The sequence below is a fragment of the Corvus brachyrhynchos genome, unplaced genomic scaffold, assembly GCF_000691975.1.
Source record: "Corvus brachyrhynchos isolate BGI_N302 unplaced genomic scaffold, ASM69197v1 scaffold106, whole genome shotgun sequence".
Lineage (NCBI taxonomy): Eukaryota > Metazoa > Chordata > Aves > Passeriformes > Corvidae > Corvus > Corvus brachyrhynchos.
Genome location: NW_008238834.1, coordinates 4441792 through 4462897, shown reverse-complemented (window position 1 = coordinate 4462897; position 21106 = coordinate 4441792). Strand labels below are relative to the sequence as shown.

Here is a 21106-nt window from a genome sequence, read left to right as displayed (position 1 = left end):
GATCTGGAAAACACCTAACGCTATTTTGCAAAGAGAGACAGTCTAGCTGCCATCAGAATCTAATGGTTCCTTTTATGAAAAGCACACTGTAGGCAGATGTTGGTAATCTGTTCTAATGCCACAACCTTTGTCTGGCCTCTAGAGGGGGAAATGGATGTGTTGGTCTTTGGAAATTGTTTTTCCTTACTGAATTTAGCTTTGGTCAGATGGGAGGGTGTTAAATTGCATTCCACTTAAAATGCAGTAAGCCATCTGAGCAGAACAATTCCTAGTTGCTTTGATCAAGGATTTGCGTTAAGCTATCAGAGGAGGGAAAAAAATAACCAAAAACCAATAAATAATACCACAGAACCCTCTACTGTGACAGATCTCTTGCCTGCTCTGTTGAGGAAGATGCCTAATTTTTGTCTCTGCAGAGTCAAGATGATGGTGTCTCGATCACCATTCTCTTTCCTGTAAAAATTTTCAAATTAATTCTGTCTTTAGCTAAAGTAAAATGTAGATGGAAAGGTTTAGATGGAAGTCAGGATATTGTAATAGGATAGCAAAACAAATGCTGGCAGGCTATTTCTGTTTTGAAATTTTTTTCTCTCAATTTCTTTTAACTTTCTTCTGAACTTCATGAAGAATCAAATGAAATTATGTAGATCTGTGGCAGAAAAAATCAGGGTCTACTAGACCAAAATAACCAAGCTATGAATAAAACCCAACTCCTCCATGAGCCTCAATCTGACTGCCTCAGGAAGTCCTGAGAAAATCTGCTGCTTTCCATTTTGCATGAAGGGTAATTTGCACCCAAGTGACAGAACTACTTGTCACCTGGTGCCATGGCCTTACACTGTCTTATCTCATACAGCCCCCTGGATGCTCATGTGACATTTTACCATTTGTCTCTTTTTTTAAAAAAAGGTAAAAGCAAAAGAAGAGGGGTTCCAGAGAGATGGAGGAGGGGTGAAGGGAGTATTGCATCTGTGTTGGAAGCTCTGATAGTGGGGTTGGCAGGGCTGCATGCTCTGATCTAGGTGAAGTCAGTTATTGTCTTGTTACATACTTCCAAGGAAGCTTGTCTTGCCCTATTTGGGATGTGGCTATGGGGAAGTTAGATCATGTTAGAAGTTAGATTAATGCACAGCTAAGACCAAAAGGGTTATTGTCCTTTCAGAAAAAAAAAGGAGATAAGTGAGGACAAGGAGTCATTAGTTAAGATTTCCAATACCTACAGCAACATACAGTCTTCCTAAATCTTCTTTTCCTGCATCACTTTTACCCAGATGTGTACAGTGTAATTTTGTGTAAATAGGCAGTTGTGTTTAACCTCACATCAGCTACCTGCAGGGTTAATGCTTAAACAGGCACTCCTTGTCTGCACAGACTCTGCAGCCTGCAGCACATCAACATCTGTTCCGGTGTCGCGTACTTCCACAGATTGCACAGGGCATTATGAGTAAGAACTCCCTCCCATAATCTGATTTATATTGCCAGTCATCCCCTTTCCTGGACTTCAAATACATGCTGCAGTCCTGAGAGCCTTTTTCTATTTCTGTCTGCTTACTGAGAAGATAAGTATCTCTCTCATGGAGGATGCTTACTGCTTCTTCAGTTGAGAAGACTCTCACTGAGTGCAAAGGTTGGTTGTACGTCCTCTGAGTTTGTGTGGGATGGTTGAGTAATACCTGTAGGGTGAAGGGGTACTGAGCCTGAAAACATGGGGGTTGGATTTTTTTTTTTTTTTATAGAATACAATAGCCCACCCTACAGGTCACATGCACCACTGGAGAAAATGTGTATCTGTAAATAAGTAGCAGTTACAGCAGTTCTTATTCTTAACGCTTTTTTTTTCTAATTCAGCATTCCTCCTTTCCATTGAAGAGTTTGATGGTTAAGTAAAAAAAAAGGTGAGAAGAAGTGATAAAAGGGGAAGGAGAAGGACAAAGGAAAAAAAAACAGATTTTGAGTAGCAATGTAGGTCCAGAAGAATTTTGTAAAACAGAAATGTGGCCTGCACTTCAAAACTCATTCATTATGTAGAATCAGTAACACCTTTCCCTGTGTGAATAGTTGATGATGAGAAACAGATGCATAGAGCTTTTAACCTGAATTTTTCCAAGATACTTTGTCATCTCTTTATTCTTTCATCATGTGTGAATTGGTGTGTAGACTAGGTGGAGATGGTGCGCTGTCTAGCACATTTTATTGACGCTCTTTGAGCTCCCAGTGTAGCCAGTTTTTGACACTAATTTTAGAACATATTTTCCAGTTGTGATGAGAAACCAGTTTCCCTGCAGGCAGGAGATATAGAGGGATATGAGATGGCCATCAAGTCAATGTTGTCCAGAATCCCTTTATTGCCTTCAAAGGCCTGGCAAAATGAGTGAATGGAAAATAATGAACATGACAGATAAGTAGGGACTGGATAGAAAGCTTGAATAGCCGTGGGAAGTTTTGGGACTACAGCAGCAGTGTTGGAATTTCATCAAATGAAGGGGAACGCTTTCCCCCATCTGTTTTGCAGATACATTTCTTTATATTTTAAGTACAATATTGCAGATCAGATCAGCCTGTTAAGTTACAAAACTGAGACACGTCTTTCTTTTCCTGCAAAATTTGCTCGCAGAACATCTGGTTGTAGAAGATGCTGAGTGTCCTCAGCTGCCACCATCATAGAACCAGTTCATGATTTCTGAATGCCTGGTGTCACAGAAACATCTGGCTCCTCTATTTCACTGCTGGTACCTTTACAACCAGAGGAGTCTGGGGCAGGAGCATGAATCCATTGGATTCCAGTTTATGATTTTTTTAGAAGATACAAATGTAAGTTTTTCTAGTCCCTTTTGCTGTTGAAATCTTAAACTGGGCAATCAGATTCTAGGGGATAATACAGACGTTGCTTGCAAAACAATTTCCAGGGTATCTTTTCAGATGCTAGGGGTTTTTTCCATTTTGCTGTAAAAAAATAAGATCATGGGAAGTGTCAGTGAGGTAAATATTTACACTTCCCCTATCCTGTAGTAGCAGGCAAATTTGCAGCACAACAAAAACTGATTTTTTTACCCAATGTCAGGATTGTTTCTGTCACATCCATAAATGGAAGAGACTGAACAGGCAACTGTGTCTTTCCTCCTCCAAATCTAGCAAGGAGATCATGCTCAGCAGAATAAGATTGAGGAATACTGGGTGCCTTGCAGCTGTTGTCCATAACACCGTGTTGGGAATTGACCGCTGCCACAATATTTCATATACATGTGCTAAATAATGATAAAAAAAGACCACCCATTGCAAACTAGCATGACTTCATTAAAGGGGTTGTTTCTATTTGCATGCAATCATGTGCACCTCTCCCAGCCCATTTGTTTTCTCCTCCTCAGCACATTAAGTTTAGTACATGCGTGTCTTTCGAAGAACTGGCAAAAACTAGCTTTGCCAGATATTGCTGATGTGGAGAGGAAGCCTCACTCCATCTTCAGACCACTGCCTCTCCAGCAGGCGTGGAAGAGTGTCAGGGACTCTTTTAGGGTGGCATTCTGGCCAATGCCTATGCGGATGCACAAGGAACAAAGTATTTTTTATCCCAGGCCAAAACCTATGTAATTGAAGTTGTCAACCACCATCACTAATTTCCAAAAAACCGCAGTGTGGTTCTCAAACAATGGAAGCGTAGTAATTGGGAATATGTGACATTAATCATGGGTGCAGGATTAGGCATACCCACCTGGTGTAGGCTTCCTTTTTCTCACTTTCAACATGACATTAACTAATATGGGGCCTGAAGCACTGTCAGCCTCTGACACTGAAGTGCACTGGCTGCATCGGCATCATCTGACATCATCTTTTACATCTAATTTTATTCTCCTGAAAAGTCTATTATTATTATTATTATTGGAGCATGACAATATGCTTCTTAGGGGAGAGAAAAAAAGCCCAGGGAAATTATTAATTCAAGCTCTCAGCAATATCTAGCTCATTCATATTGTTATGAAAAACACTTCACTTGTAAAATAAAAGTGGTGCATGTTTGCTTTTTTGATAAAGTATCAGGAACTAGTGGGTATCTTTCTACTGGGGCAGTTTGTAGCGATTTTGCAAAATCCAAATTAGCACACATCTTCCTAAAATTGCAGTAGGTTACAAAATGATGGCTTTTCATCAAATAAAGGAAAGTGTTGCATTTCTCAAATTAGATTAAATGAAAATAAGTCCACATTGCAAAAGTGGTAATGTCATTAAATAATTTTATAGAACAAGGCCTGCTATGTGCTGCTGATGCACACGTCATCTGCCAGTCAGCTTTCCACTTATACTTTAGCTGCTTTGCTGATTCTTATCAGTTTGTCTGCTTAAAATGTGCTTTTATAAAAGACTTTTTATTTCATACACTTTGATTCATCTATACTCTCACTGCAGATTCCTATTTATCTCCAGTGAATTAATACTTTAATACTTGCTGAACTCGAAGGCAACTGGCATGTCTTCTCCTGGACTTGTATTTACACTGATTTCTCTGGTGCAGTCCCTGATGACTTCCCACAATAATCAAGACTGAGCTGTTTGCCATGCTTCACAGAAGTGGTTAGTTAATGAAGATTTGTATGGGGACAGACTGAAGCTAATGGCATGGCTCATTTCCTCAATAAAAACGGCTGTTTAGTAAACAGTATCTGATGACCTCATGACAATCATATCAGTCACCATTTTTCCTAGGCCATTTATTCTGATTTTTATAGATAATGGCTCTCCAACCATTCTTTAATACTGCTTTAGAGAAAAATAATGATGTGTACATAGCTATTTTAATCACATAGATTTTTATCTTTCATATTTTGCTGCCTATGAAAAATGTAGATATCTTTTAGTTTGTCAGCCAGCAACACCCCTCCAGAAGTCAGACTACAGATTCTTCAGAGAGTATTCCAGATGCCCATCATTTATATAGCCACATTTTATATCTCCTAAAAGCATTACTGAATAATGTTACTAGTCTTCAACAGTCCCCTGTGCACATGCATATTAATCACCCATGGCTGTAATAGTAATTTCCTCTAAATTTTGCCTGTATTTTAATTTTTTGGTTTCTCCCAGTTGCACCCTTCTGGTTAGCACGAAGAGCTCTCTTTCAATTCCTAGTCCAATTTGTTATTGGACAAACTGGGCAGCTCCAGCAGAAAAGTGTCATTCCTGTCCGAAGAAAGGGAATGGGTTAAACACAGGAAGTGAAGACGAGAGGCCAGTGTTTCAACTCTGGCAACCTGAGAGATTTTTCTGGGTCCCTAGTAGTAAATCAGATTTTCTTTTTCCTTTTTTCCCTTTTTGTGTTTTAAAGTAGAATTATAGTGAGGCCTTCTCAGCAGACTGGATATGTGTGGCTTGTAGAAATACAGCAGCTAACGTCACCCACCCGGTCATGAACTGTGAAACCATCATGTTTGCAACTTCTGTAAGGAAAGAAATGTGGATAACTAGCACAGACTGAATTTAAAGAAAGATCATTGCTAATCTGCAAGCATACAATACCAGTGCTTTTTTTCTAGTTCTTTCTAACTCTGTATAATTCTCTTTCAGAAAAGCTGTCCCTTTTCACGGCTTCTTGCTTTTGTTTCCTTTTCCTCTCATTCTGTTTCATGTTGCTAGTTTGAATAATTATGTAACTGTTTCTGATTTTTGGAAAGGAGAAGCACTGAGATGGATTCCACTTGTATAGATGGGCTCACAGTCCCTCTGTCACCAAATTCAGCTGCTGGCCCATGGGCCAGCAGTGCCCACCTAGCTGCTATTTCACTGCACTCAGGAACATCAAGAGCAATCCCCCCCTCTTCTTGTTAAGCTATATACCCTATTTCCTGTTTTGTTAATGAATCTTCTGTATCTTTTTTGAATTCTTATTTCATCTTATTACTGCCATCTCCACTTGCATAAGGCGGTAATGAGAAAGCTCCAAGCCATGTGTTCCTTGCATAAACAGAAGTTTGCAATCAGAAAAGTCCTGTTGTGTTAGTAAAAACATGAGAATTTGAATCACAACAACGTGATGAGGCAGAGTTCAGGTCAGGCTGGCAATGAACCATTACAAAGATGTTGCCTTACAAGAATAGCATTTGAGCTGAGGCTATCCTGCATTACAACTTGCCAGGGATGAATGCATGCGTGAAATTCAGTGATTTTACTTCTTAAAATGAAAATTTCTGTTAAACAAAAGTTAGCAGGCTATTGGAGAAGAGCTGGTAAGGCAATCCCACTACCCCTTTCCACTATCTAACCTTTAGGGGAAAAAATTACCAGGTTTATAGAACTTGCTCAGCCTCATCTCCATTTTTCTTAACAGGATCTTCATTTTACATGGACTAGATTGAAAAAGCAGATTATGCAAGAACGTTTCTTCTGGCCACTTGAGGAATTTAACAGCAGAGTAATAACTAATTCCTCATCCTGCATATAATTATGGCAAATTCTGCTGAGAGGATCAATTTTCTCCATTTTCCCTTTATCTAATCATATTCAGCAGGAAGCTTTGCCAGTAATCTGGCTGGCTCAGTTCCACTTCATGATAGTTCTTTTACAAAAATCTCTTCTTGAACGTGTTGTTACAATACAGTACAATTACAGTATATTGTGTTCTTTCAACTTACAAATTTAAAAATGTAACATTTATGGCAAAAGTAAGGCCTGTGGCTCGTTCAGATGCATGAACTGTGTGGCACAGGGTCAAGTTTTTTAATAACTGCATTTGCATGTGTTGATTTATTAGATTTGATGCTTTCAGGGAACCCTTCTCTTACTAATGGGTCAGAATTGGCCATAAGGATCTGCTCCAGCGCAAGATACAAAACTGTTAACTAGGCTTAAACTAAATACAATTCCTTTTACAAGAATTAGGTTGGTAGTAACAGCAGTAGTTTGAATTAAGTGTAGTTCTGATATCTGAAAAGTTATGAGCTAATCCATTTTTGTTTCAATGTACTCTAACTGAAATGTTAAAAACTCTTAGTGCACACTGAAGGCAAAACTGTTTCCATAGCCAAAAGGAATTTTGCCCTGAAATAAATACATCCTAGATTATCCTCTTCGTATATCAGAAGTAAGCCTATTAATCTCATGTCTTTTGAAGCTGAGCAGCTGAGGATATCTGTGAAATCACAACAAAATCGTGCAGGTGTGCTTAGTGCTAGTTCCTCCATCTCCTGAGTGCCTGACAGGCTGCCATGTGTGACCTTGCCATGCTGTAGCTCGCAGCAGCCAAGGCACGACTCTGAATTTCACAGCTGCAGACAGTGCTGAGGACAGACAGTCCCCAGGAGTGAAGCTCAGCTGAGCGTGAGCTGCAGCGCAGTGTGAGCTGAGCCAGGGTGCCCTTTGTCTTTCACTTTTCTGGAAATCGTGCATCATCCCCCTCATCTGTGAAAATGAGAAATGTTCTCACAACGTCTAGAAAAACAGGAATAGTGGAATGCTTGGAAAGCCACAACGAGCCAGCACTGTTGAAAATGAAACAGAGGATGTTATTGGCTGCACCTCCTGCTTCCAAGGAGACTGACATCTGATCCAGGAAACAGGGATGTGAAATGATATTTTTGATGTGGAGGGCTATTAAGATATTTCAACAGGTGCTCTACTTGAAATGTGCCTGTTCAAGTGCAGAGGTTTGCAAATTTGTTATTAACAATGCTTATTTTCCTGAAAACTGTTGTTGTGCCTCAGTTTTGTGAATTTTTAATTTGTCAGCTTTATTCAATCTTGAAAGATTTCTAAATGGATTTTCCTGTTTACATTCCTTACATCAACAATTTGCATTACTTCCACCCCTAATTTAGTGCACAAATTGGTCCCAGGCAGAAAGTTACAATATGAATCCACATTCCCCCGAAGGATACCTCCTTGTGCTTTTGACAAAGGATCATCTCAAACTGGAAATGGATAAATGAGAACTTTCTTGGAGGTAACTGCAAATGTGGGTCATAGCTTTCCAGCAGACCAGAGATGAAAATGAGATGTGGCTGCTTCCTCCCCTGACCCGATTGCTCTTCATTACCATCAGCAATAAGCCCTGCTAAGCAGTGCTGCAGCTCTCTGGCCTTTCACATTCACAGAGAGAGATCACTTTTGCGAGGCCTGAGAACAGCTGGCTTTACTTAAGCATATACGATCATGTTGAAACAAAGGGAACCACTTAAAGCAAATAGCTAATGAGTTCTTCCAGAGATCTTCACTTAATGTATGGATGCCTGGTTCCCTTAAAGTCCTGTTTGTAGCAAACATTGCTTCCTAGTAAAGAGACCCAAGCACTTGCTGTCTTTCATAGTCATCTTTAAAAAAGAAAGATAATGCATAACATATTCAACAAGATATTTTTCTTCCCGAAACTAAAGCTTTCTCACTTGCTGAAGGGAAAAAACCTCTCAAGCACTAGACCATGGTGATGTACTTTGTTTTAAAAAATAAAATTGGAAAAAAATGTTCAACTCCGGGGGAAGGTGTTTGCTTAAGCAAATTCTCTTTGGGAGCTGCAAGAGCAAATATCAGGAAGACAAAGTAGTCTCCCCATAGAATACCTATAAACTGCTTGTTGACTCTTGAGATAGACAAGAAGACAGAATGGCATTGTTGTAAGCCTGGGAGTAAAAATCAGGATGGTAGTGACAGACAAGGCAAGAAGACTTAGGTGGCAGGCCACAGGAGGAAGAGTGTAAAACTGGGATCTCTAAGAGGACCCACTATGATCACAGGGAGATTCAGCTGGGACCAGCTGGGAAAGAACCTCAAGTCTGTTATGCTTTGAGGTAGATCATGTTCATCCTATTCCATATAGTGAGTTTCCCAAAAAGGCCCAGAAGAGCTTTAAAACTTAGAAAGATGAATTTTACTAGACTTTAACTTGAAGTAGTTGGTTTTTAAAACATGGGAAATTCAAAGTGACTCAACAGGACAGGATAGAAATAAATAAGACTGGAGAACATTTTGATGAAGAAGCTGTGAGTGAAAATTGCTCACGAAGGCAGACAAAAACTGCCTTGGGGAGCTGGATTCTTCCCTGCATTTGACAGAAATCTCCTGTGTGGTGTTAAACGAGCAATTTCCTGCAGGTGTTGGAAAGACACAGAATCACCGATTGGGTTGGAAGGGACCTTTAAAGATCAGCTGGTTTCAACCCCCTACCATGGGCAGGAGCATGTCTGCCTGCTTTGGACTTGTTTCATAGGTCTCTGGCAGGAGATGCTTATTTGGTTGGTTAAGTGCTGAGGTAGAACTGAAGCCACAGGGAGTTCTCCTTTGCATGTAGGAGGTGATCACCTCCTACCCCCAATCTCTACTGAATTAGGAGCCATTTTGTGAAGAAATAGCCAATTGGGCTAAGTTAAGGCTTATATGGGCTGTGATTTTTTTTACATTTTGAGTACAGGTCATATATTGAGAGCATCCTCAAGGAAATCTTATGTATTATGTGCAGATAGATGGCTATATTGATTATACAGGAAAATATGTAATATAGACTTCATAACTAATCTGTCCTCTGATTTCTCCCCAACTTCAATTTAGTTTAAGTTATGCCTCTCTGTGTGTGGTTTCCTCTGGGATCTCCCATGTTCAGATTTTGTAACAATTTCTGTTAATAATGAGACTCTAAGTTATTTCCACTGTCATATGGAGTTTGTTTATAAGCAGAAGATGCAAATACAACTATGCACCTTTGAGAATCCTATAGTACCTGACTAGTTCTCAGAGAGGTTGCCCAGTTTTTCCAGTATCCAATGCTGGTACATGTAGAGCACTTTTGTATGCTCTCTGTGTGGTATTTAATGGCCTACAGATTTAACCAATCATCCTAATAAAATCTCAAATATAAAGAAAGCTAGTACTTTTTTTTAAATGCAGAGACTTAAAAAGGCTGGAATAAAGTTGATTCCATAAGCTGCTTCCATTTTTCCTTTGAGTTGCAAGCCTTATTGCACACAAATTCACTAGAACACAGTGTAAACAAGGTCAAAAATCAATTATTTTGGGAAAGGTAGAAGTAGTGATAGGTAATGATTAAAAGAAAGACTTAAACTTTGCTGTTTCAAACATGTTTACCATTTCAAAGAGCTTCCAGCTTCAGCCTTAATACCCTCCCAAAATGTTTCCCTTTTAAATTTGGCTCTACCCCCAGAAACAATTTCCTTCTTGAAACTGAAAACAGCAGTGACAGCTCTTCTGCATGTTAAGACGTCACTACTTAAAATCTGATACCGCATATCCCTGTAGGCTCAGAGACTGGAGCTTTATATTGCTGCAGAAGGTTGATCTCCAGCTGCCTAATTGTTCTGTGCAGCTGCTTCTTTCAAATCCTTTAAGGGCCTGATGTATCAAAGTTGAAATTATCAATTTCTGGCATGAAAAGCTTTCATAAGTCTTACATATATATATCTATTTGGTTTTATGATTTTAAAGCTTGAGCCATAAAGAGTTGAGCATGTAGCAACTGTACAAGAAATTCTTTGAAAACTGAAGTTCAATTTTTTTTTTGTGTTTTTCATAATATGTCTTTATTCAGAAAAGATGGGGCTTCAGAAGTCTTGATGCAGTGAAAACTTACACCCCCTGGCATTCAGTGAGTGCCTTTTGACAGAATAGTGTAATACAATACGGTGTTGGCTACAAAATATGTTTCTCGCACAGCTGTCCTTTGCATTCAGTTACTTGATTTCAGTAATAATGAAAAATAGCCTGTCCAAACTAGTGTTTCATAACATGCTGTAAACAATATAATTTGATCTCGGCAGCATTAGGATGGTCAATTAAACAGAAAGTCAAGCCACCAGCCACCTGTTAAATCCCTTCACTATCCCTCCATCATCAAGAAAGCTTACCCTGTGCTCAGGCTCTCCCAGGGTCTTTTAGAGAAGGTGAAAAGCCCAGAAGGTCACCCCAAGGGACTGCTGGGAGCAAAAGGAGGCAGGAAGGCTTAGAACCCTCACAGAGAGGCTCGGTCCTGCGGCAAGCACTGCTAGAGCCAACCAGCTGCTGACAACAGAGTCGGTGCTACTGCATTTAATATCTGCTGAAGTTGTTGAATTTTGACAGATCTGACAACACTAATCGTGTGTTTGGTGTTAAAAGCTTGGGATTTGACATAGTGATAGACCTGCATATCTTAACTGAAGGTTTTAATGCTACTTTGAAATAGAAAGGAAAACATCCTTGTGGATGAGGAAAAGGCCAAGGTACTTAATGCCTTCTTTGTCTCAATCTTTAACTGTAAGATCAGTTGTTCTCCAGGTACCCAGCCCCTGAACTGGAAGACAGGGATGAAGCAGAGTGAAGCCCCCATAATCCAAGGGGAAATGGTCAGTGACCTGCTGCATCATTGAGACACACACAAATCTATGAGGCTGGCTGGGATCACCCAAGGGTACTGAGGGAGCTGGTGGAAGTGCCCACTGAGCCTCTTTCCATCTTTTATCAGCAGTATGGCTGGTACACAAGCAAACTTAGGTATCATGGTGTCACACTTTTGATGTCCTGTTGGTTCATTTTAAAATTCTTTCACATTTTAATTAGTCAGAACAGAAATGCGTAGCACCATGAAGGTAAGCATGTCAGCATCCAAAATCTAATAGTTTTAGAGTCACTTTTAAAATTCTGTCATTTTGGTCTTATCCTCTTTTTGCATAATGTACAGAGGGGTCCTCAGGTCATAAAAAGCACTGACATCCACAGCAAATAGCAAGTTTCATATACCCTGCTGCAGGTTATCCATGATGTATTCCTGATTCACTTAATTTCTTCTAAAGTTGGGGTTTTTTTTAGAACAGAATTTAAGATGACCTTGAGCTTATTTTTGAAAAAATAACTACATCAGTGCCTGTTCCTGCAACCTAAACAAATGAAATTAGACCAAAAATCACATGGGAGTTTAAGCCTTCGTATTGATTTAGAATAGAAAAAGGAGTTGAGTTGGAACTTCTGTGTTTTAGCCATAAATGTAAATGTAGGATTAATTTTGACTGTCTCTTCTGAAGGGAAACTTGCCAAAGGCCACTAAGCAACATTGTTTTGAATAATAAGCAGGTGCTTGCTGCTGTGAAGTTTTGCTGAGATTAGGAGTAAAAAAGTTAAAGGGACAAAGTTTCCAAAGTGTTTCACTCCCATATTTGTCAGTGGAGTGAATCCTAAAAATCCACTGCAGAAAAGAGGTAAACAGATGATGTCTGTGACTCAAAAAAGGGAGTGAGATCTTTGCCGGATATATGGACATACACTTATAGGGCAATATGGTTAAACTAGTTCATAAGCAACTGATAAACTGCTGTAACTTGTAAGGTATGCCATTCATCTTGTTCTACTGACTGCCTGGAAAAATAATAAGCCAATTATGCTTGTAGTGTATTATCTTAAACTCTGGCTGATGGCTTCTGCTGACATTAATTTTAATATTTTAAGGACATTTTTTCTTCTTCTGTGGTAAGTTATACTATTATGCTATTTATGTCCTCCATGAACTCTTCAGGTGGGAAGAGTTAACTTTTTTAATACAGAGACATAATTAAAAAGAACTTTGTAGTTTCTTTTCTCATGTATCACTAGCTGTTTTAGAATCCACTTAACTACAAAATTTTACTAGTTACATATTCCTGTTCTTTGTCTATACAACCACTCTTCTGCAAAGCGAAAATCTTAAGACTCTACCCATACATGCATGCATCAAAAGACAGTTGCACTTGTGATAGTACTAACTTTCAAAAATTGTTCCATAAAGATTTTCAGAATGGACCTCCTTTGTTGGAAATACGTCGGGAAAAAAAATCATATTGTGATTTCTGAAATTTTGCTTCATTGCTACTGAAGAAAAAAAGATTCATTCCTTTTCCTCACCAGATTTTTACTATTTCTGGATGTGTTCAGTGTTGTGCATTTATGGCTTCAAATACCCAATTTCTTTACTTTTATGATGTATCTTCATTATTCCATTCCCACTTGTAAAACTAATTATGATAGTACTCAACATTGACATTGTATTTTTCATCCTTGCAACAATCCACAAATGAGAACAGTAAGGATGATTAGCCCTGTATCACTGATGAAAAAATGGAAATAAAAAGGGAATTGGAGCTTGAGTTTTACTCTAGACCTTCTGATTCTACTCTTGTGAGTGCTGATAACATTAAGCTTCCCATCTGAATACTAAAGTTTTCTTTTTCTCATAGTAATAGCATCTATTCTATAGTTTTAAAATTGTTTCTATTTTAATTTCTGTTCATTTAACCTCATTTCAATTAAGATCTTTTTAAATTGTTTTAATATATATAGTTACCTCAAGAAAATGTCTTTCAATCAACATTAAAGCGGTGATTTAGGAGTGAACGCACAGATTTTAAAAGTTCAGAAACTGAACAAAGGAACATATTTCAAAATTTAATAGTTGTGCTTGTCTAATCAATACACTGCTAACAAAGATTGGGAAAATGATTACTTAATTAAGATTTGGCAGACCAGAGTTGTTTGTCATCACCTAGGTGAGGACTAAAGAAAGCAAGGATGGATGCTTTCTCCCTCTGATGGCTGGACTTTTGATCCTCCTTAGAGAGAGCAATGGAAGAGATGAGGTTACTTTTTTTATATGCATTGATACATCTGCATGAAAAAATTTGTGCAGCATCTTCCTAGGGATCTTGCTTGTAACCTTGGTATTATACCTCCCTTTTTTTCGGTTCACCAAATTAAACCTGGTTCCTTTTGACAGGTGTTTGCTGTCAATGTTTAGAATCTAAATCTTTGTGCAAAGAGTCAAGTTACCTGTTTTATATCTATCTGAAGTTTCTGGATTTCATGTGAGATGAGAAGATTAGCACTTATAGTTGATAAGTTAACTTTATTTCCTAAAAATGGATTAAATCCTTGAGTTTCTTATTTTTTGCAACACAAATGTTTGCACTCATGAGAAAATTCAGCTGACATCGTTTTGGGAAATCAAAGAAATAAATGGCGAAAACAGCTGTAAGGAAATTAATATTTGGCTAGTTTGCTTGGAGTATAGTGAATTTCTCAGTCAGAGCAGAGTTTCTATCTGCTACAACCATTAATTTTGCTGATTTACTGTAAACATTTGAAATTATATAAGAGAGCCTAATTTCCTGCCTTTCTTTTAGAAATAGTACTGCCTGATTCCCACATGCAGCCCACTTCAGCTTGGAGTGTTTATTGGTACTATTTATTGTTCTTGTTAAGCCTGGGTGATGTTCTTTGAGCTACCACACATGTGCTACCACAGTTCACTGCAAGGAGGGACCTGCAGGTCTGTGAAGCATCCCTAAACATCAGAAGTTCAAAGCTGCTTAGGTTGAGAGATCATCAAGATCCCTTTCCTCAGACTCTCAAAACTGGGAAGTTTGTGTTCTGGTTTGTGACTCATGAGGTATAGGTTATAATCAGTAGGAAGAAAGTGCAAAATTATTTGATTTTGTACAAGAATGAGAGTTCCACAGGACTTCAGGAGCAACTTTAAGCCTCTTGTAGTGACAAGATCAGATAACAAGCACAGTGAAACACCAACCGGAGATGCCAGAGAGCTGTGCTGTTCAGCTCAGGTCTGTGTATCCATCATCCCCAGGGCAGCTGCTGTGAGTCAGCAGCTGACCCAGAGCCCAGGACTGATCTCTCACTCTGCCAGCTCTGATGGCTCAGGAGAGGGGAGATAACATGTCTGTGTAGGACAGATCAACACAGAGGGGTTATGGATGGGTATTTCACCTGCCCAAGGATGGGGGGAAGCACCTCCCAACAAGGGCAAAAAAGTAAAACGCCCCTAGACGTCAGAAGTAGAACCAGGATCTGCCCTGCTGACAGAACAGCAGACCCTACTCTCTGTAAAAAGCAAACCAGGAGAAATTTCTCTGCTTGGTCTTTTGGGGAGTGAGTGAGGGAAACTGGCTGGGCTTGGACAGACAATACAAGGTGGTCTGATCAGCAGGTTGTGCTGTTGTATCACTGCAAACTGTGCCTCAGCACTCCCCCTAGCTTGCTAAGAATTCCTGATGGCAATGTGCACATTTGCCAACAAATACAAAGGTCTTCCTAAGACCTTTTAAAAGATCTCTCTTTTTGACCTCTTACTCGTCATGTCCTGCAATTAATGCAGTTTATGTCACTTAGGATCTTACATCTGACCTGATGCGACTTCCATTCTAGTCATCAACTTTTGTCATTATTAGATCATTTAAATCAACATGCTGATCTGATTAAGTAATTCTAATCTCAACCTCTACGTCTGATTTAAGGTGGCAGTATCTAAAAATATATAACCTTACAGTAATGAAACTTTGAGTAGCCAGTAGCATGTTTGTAAGTGTCCAGGAGCCAGTGCTAGGGGGCTTGATTATTACTGCTGAGGAGGTGAGAATTTTTCTTTTACTAGCTTGTTTTAATAGACCAGGAGAACATGTTCTTAAATCATTCTAGACGACTAAACTTCATTTTCTGTTTTATAACCCAAATAAAAAATGTCATTTTACTTGTTTCCTGTTAACTCTCCCAAACATCTTGTGCCTCTGCCTTGGCCAAACAAACAGTCCTCACACTGTTGTTCTGTTGGACAACTAGAAACTGTTTATTCATTTTGTTGACCCAGTTCCAGCCAAGCAGTAAATGTGGAATATGAAAAATTCAGACTGTCTTGATCAAAGTCAGAAGAATTAGGTTTTCTGTAATATTTAGTTGCCAGTGCCCAGAAAAATGGGTGTGAACACTTTCCAAAAGAAAAGCTTTAAAGAGCATATGTGATTTTGAGGATTACCATGTGCAAGAGGATTATTATTTGAGAGACAAAGGGAATAAGAGATTACAGCACATTAAAAGAGAGTTGGTTTACATCAAAGGTGTAGGTTGGTTACACACTTTGTATAATACAAGGCATTGGCCAGGGAGCCAGACAGTTGGGATTTAGATTGAGCTTTCAAGCTCTTTTAGCTTTTCTGATTTCAGCTCTATATATAGCAGTGTCTGAAATATGCAAAGATGTTTGCATTCAGAAGTGAATTAAGCAACAATAATCAGCTTACAGATTCCTGTTCTGTGATATGCTGAAGAAAATAGAAAAAATCCAGACATTTAGGTCAAATATAAAAAGCCTCTGGGCTGTTTGGAGTGAGCATCCAGTTGAATGATCACAGGAAGAAATTTCTATTAAACAGCCCATCAAAATAGCCTCTTGTCTTTGGCGAAATGCATAACTCAAATGTTTAGTGTCTTTCATCTTGTCTTGAGATTTGTTTTCATCATCTGATTACAGCTGAAATCTGAAAAAAAAGTATTGTGTACTTTAAAATTATTGTGCAATATATATTTAAGACTAAAATTTTAGATTTTCTAGTAAATTTTAAATTAAGAAAATTGACAGTCAGCATATTATGTCAATAGATAGATAACGTCTAGTCCAAAGGGCAGGAGCTTAATTCTTTTGCATCTCATTTTGCTTCCTCTGCCTGCAGATGTGAGCTTGTAACTTACTTGTAGGTCAGATTTGAGCCTCAAAGCTGTGGCAGCATTCCTGTAAATATGTTTGCAGCTGAATGACAGTTCCACATTGTCTGTCCCAAGAGCTGAGCACAGCAATTCATTAACTCTGAACTATCATCCAGCCATTTGACATGTCCCTATGTGTATCCCAACCCTCTCGGGACTGGATTGGTAAGTTCCAGCGTTCATCGAATAAAGCATCCAGACACATTGCAATAAGCCTACTGTTGATGTAATTAAATAAATGCAGGGAGCATGTAAATGAGTCTTTGGCAGCATGAGCCCTCGGCAGCAGCGGAGTTCGGCATTCCACTTTCCCTGATGCAGTGATGTTCCCTTCCGACCTGAGCGCCACTGGGGCCGGCCCTGTGGGTGCAATGGCCTTTCTGCCCAAAGTGTAAAATGCCATCGGTTAAGGAAAGAGCGTTCATACATCATCTGACAGGGTTTCCTTCCTCTGTCAGGGTTTCCCAGGCTGTGGCTGAGGCAGTAACAATAGCAGGCAAACACCAGAGGGAGTTATTGTTCTACTGGAGAAAGGAGTGCCTCAGGACACAGTGTTTGTAAATAGCGTGAGGTTTCTAGCCAAAAAAAAATGTTCAGGTGACATGTCTCTACAAAATGTAAATGGTGAAACCATTAATTCTAATGATATTTGAAAGAGTTGGTGTTCTTCACCGATTTTCAGTGCTGACTCCAATGTACTGCTTCTTTGTACCAAGCAGTTGCTGCGTAACACCCACTCACCCTCCAGTAAATTTTTTACATCTCTCCACAATACTAGAGCCTTGCAGTTCAGTGTATCTCTACACTGAGATAGCAGGCAATAGAAAAGTAACCTTTTTCACTTGTTTATTAAAGGAGTCTTTTCTCCTGGTCCATCCACGCAGGCCCATACTCGGTCAGAGTGCCTGTGTCTTGACTGGTAAAGTCCATGTACCCTCAGAGTCCTGGTTCCTCAGAGTCCTGCATGTGGAAAATGACCAGGCTGCAACCATCTCCCCAGCTGATCTAGTCTTCCATGGAAGGAAATCTGGATACCCAGATAGGAAAGAAGCAAGTGGGTTATCTACTTACTGGAGATAGGCTGCCCTTTCCGCAGCTATGCCTGCATTTTATGCCTGCTAAAAGTCTGGCTACCCTCTGCCCATGAAGTTTCAGCTGGCCACGACCAGGAAAAGTGCATCCCCTGGGCTCTCCATACAGAGGCTCTTGCAGATGCTCAATTTGCAGTAACTGTTTGAAAGAAAACACAGTCAGCCCCAAAGTGAATCTATGCCAGTATCTTCTAGAAGAACATTTCAGTGAAAAAACTGACCCAATTCCATTACACTTCACACAATGCTGGGGCAGGTGGAAAGCTTCTCCAATTCACTGCTGACCTTCCAAGACAAAGGACTAAAGTGGAGAGTCACTGTCTGCTTCTTCCGTGCATGTAATGAATGCTTCTGCACTGACTGCTTTTAGTTTCTGTTATTGAAACAGTGCTTAACTTTCCACAGCCATTACACTGAGTGTCACCTGTGGAATATGAAGCAAAGATCAGCTCACCTGTCTTTTCAGCAGAAGACTTCAAAGTTCTTTTCTATTCTCAAAAGGGTATTCTGTAAAAATCACCCTTTCACTGATGAATATCAAAGTAAATCCCAGCTGAGCCCAATGTTAAATTGTATATCTTTGGCTTTCACAATGCTGCCAAGGTGAAGGATTCTGCAACAAAACTATTTTTCCTAACAGTTTTATTGCAGGTGTTTAAGATCTAATGGAGATGAGCCTATTCTCTTCTTAGGTGTGTCAGCTTTACAGAGCTCACCAGCACAAAAAGAGGATCTTGGCATTGTTACAGTGGCGAACATAGAAGACGCTTCATACATCCGGGTGGATGACTTGCATTGTCAAGATCTTTTAAAAGATCTGGGCGTTATTAGAGGTGGGTGTTTAATTGTTGATTAATTAAAACAGAACCATACATGAATTATCCAGGCAGTAAACCTTTTTCTTCCGATAGGTAAGAAAGAACCCTGAGAGAACTGGGATCACACTCTTGCCTCAACTACTGGCGTAGAGAAGGAGAACTGTATTTAGGTATTTCATGACGTAGATAGATGAAAGTCTCAGAAATTTCTGTGCAGACCAGATGTTCGAGTAGGTTTGGTTTTACAACTCTGTTTAAATATCAGTATCTCAGCGAAGTCAGGTGTGATTCCTTGCTTGCAAAGTAATTAATTGCTCCACATTTTGAAGGTAAAAATCAGTATAAGTATAAACTTGATACTTCCTGAAATATGAAGAGAAGTAAAAGTTATTATAAAACCAACTTCAGATTAGGAAAATAAAACTCCCTGGGCTGTTCTCATAGTCAGTGTAAAGACAGAGGCTCTCTGCACACCTAAAGTTAGACTTTAGTGGTAGCATGCTGTCTTCAGAAGTGATACTGTCATACAGTATCCTTGGTCCAGTTTCAGTTTCTTTCTACCTCCAACTCTGCTAATACAGCTGTTTTCCAGACCCGTGCTGTGAATATGGATTAAATTTTTTTTAAAATAATAAAAAAGAGAGAGAAAGGGGGAAAAAACCTGCTACCACTGAAGACAACTACCATCAAACCTTTTCCTTAATACATGCTCTGAAAGGAGCTGAAGTGATCCTTTGTGAACAGCCCATTCAATGGGGACATTTTCATTACAGACTTTTAAACATGTCCATGTGTCATTTGTGTGTGACTTGCTCACAGCTCGTGAGTAGTGCAAGTGTTTCTTCTGCAACAGCATTGTAGCACTGAAGTGATGGGAAATGACATTTTTTCTACAGCAGCTTTTATGATGAATCCTGATGTTTGGCCTGCAGAACACTGGCTTGCTGGGGAATGGGTAGAAGCTGCATAGGAGCTTGTGGCTGTAGCAACTGTCCTCCATTAAGTACAGATATCCAAAACAAACTGTTTTATGGACCTGAAGGAATATGTTGTCATCACCCAAAACATAAAACCATGGTGAATACCTCTTAAGACCAAAGTGCAACAGCAGACATTGGAGCTGTCATATTTGCACTACAAACAGTTAAAATCTGAAATGCCAAACATGACTTACATTCAAAACTAAACATTGTGATGTTACCTTAAAGCTCAAAAGGCTCTTCCAGGCAGATTGTAGGGACAGCAGAGGAGGCATTTGTAACATGAAGAGTCATTTCTCACTAGGATCTTTCAGGATCTGCGTCTGTGAAAAGAAATCTTCAATGGTAAGAACAAGGAAAAAAAAGATCAGCTTGCCCTTGGGAAAATATGGCTTGTAAAGCTCATATAGATCTCCTTTAATAACACATTGTTAGATACCTGTGCTTTTGAATGCCTCCCACCCTTTGCAGCCCTTTCATGAGGACATATAATCTATGATAAAATTTATTTTAGTCACATCAGTGCATGCCTCTGTATGTCAGACCACAAAGAGGGAAGAGAAGCACTGGATAGTAGTCCCAGTGGCATCACAGGGACTGATTTCCAAGGGTAAAACTCTGAGTCACTCTTACAGCCATCTTTTATGTTTTCTTCATTTCTATCTGAGTTTGTTATATCAAGGTATTAAGACACTTCACTTGATGTTTATGGTCTTCTGAAACTGAAGCCCTTCTACCTCATCTGAAATACAACCTCTACATTTCTGCTACAGCATATTTTCCCTATCTCAGCTATGTTCAAACCCATTTAGCAAGGTAAATCCAAAGGATTTACATATTAAAAAAACTCCTCACTCCTTTGAGTCCCCTGAAGAGTTTATTCCTCTAAATTCAGTAAAGGATATTCTTTGGAAAATTTACTGGATGCCTTCAGAACTTGATGGAACTTTATCACTGTTAGCCTGTCATCAAAGTCATCAAAGTGTTTAATCAATGCCTGCTGATGCTGAGGTGTTAGTGTCCACTCATCCCCTTTACTAGGACACCTTAGTTTCATTTATGCAGCTGAATTTGCTTCAGAAAAGTTTCATAGGCCTCAGCCCAGGATTTGCATAAGGTTACTGACTCAAACCATGTTCAGGTTAGTCAGGAGCAGCCCCAGAAGCAGTTCTATTTTGCCTCTGCTGTGTCCAGACTAATCACTGTTACTCACTGGAGCCTGGATCCATGATGGGTCCTTTGGGAACCCAAATTATGTTTAGCTTCTTTTGCTAAATTGGAGAAGCAAAGGTTTAAGTGGTCCACCCCAAATCCTGTCTTGGGATCCTTAGGGAGTATATTTATTACCCTAGTTCTTGTGTTGGCTACGAAAAAGACAAAATATAAGCAGAACATACTTTTGTATATAAGTTTAAGGGATCTCTTTTTAGTAATGTGATGGCACAGTGCAGTAACAATCTCCATTTCCATCAGTCTGTTTTCCTTCATCCCTAAAATGACACACCAAACACACCCACTCCAGAACGTAGCATGATTCATATGAAAGTCTACCCTTGGCCAAGCCTGTGCTTGACAACTCTTGTGCTTTGCAGAGGATTATTTCAGGGGGCAGAGGAGAGAACAACTGAAGACTGAAGCTGTTTGTATGTACACACAGATGTGTGTTCCTGGGCTAACATTTCCCTGCCTGACCTCAGGAAGACTAGATGAAACACAGCCCTAGCTGCTGAAC

The 21106-nt window shown here is 39.5% G+C and overlaps 1 protein-coding gene across 2 annotated transcripts in view; it reads left to right on the top strand.

Moving 5' to 3' along the window:
• Window positions 1-21106, top strand: part of DLGAP1 (DLG associated protein 1) — a 136565-nt gene that overhangs the window by 52875 nt on the left and 62584 nt on the right. Inside the window, exon 5 of one of the 2 annotated variants that reach the window (XM_017738276.1) lies at window positions 18269-18409. The exons of the other annotated variant lie outside the window; for it this stretch is intronic. Coding sequence (XP_017593765.1) covers window positions 18269-18409 — 141 coding nt within the window. The remainder of the gene's footprint in view (window positions 1-18268; window positions 18410-21106) is intronic. 2 annotated transcript variants of the gene reach the window in all.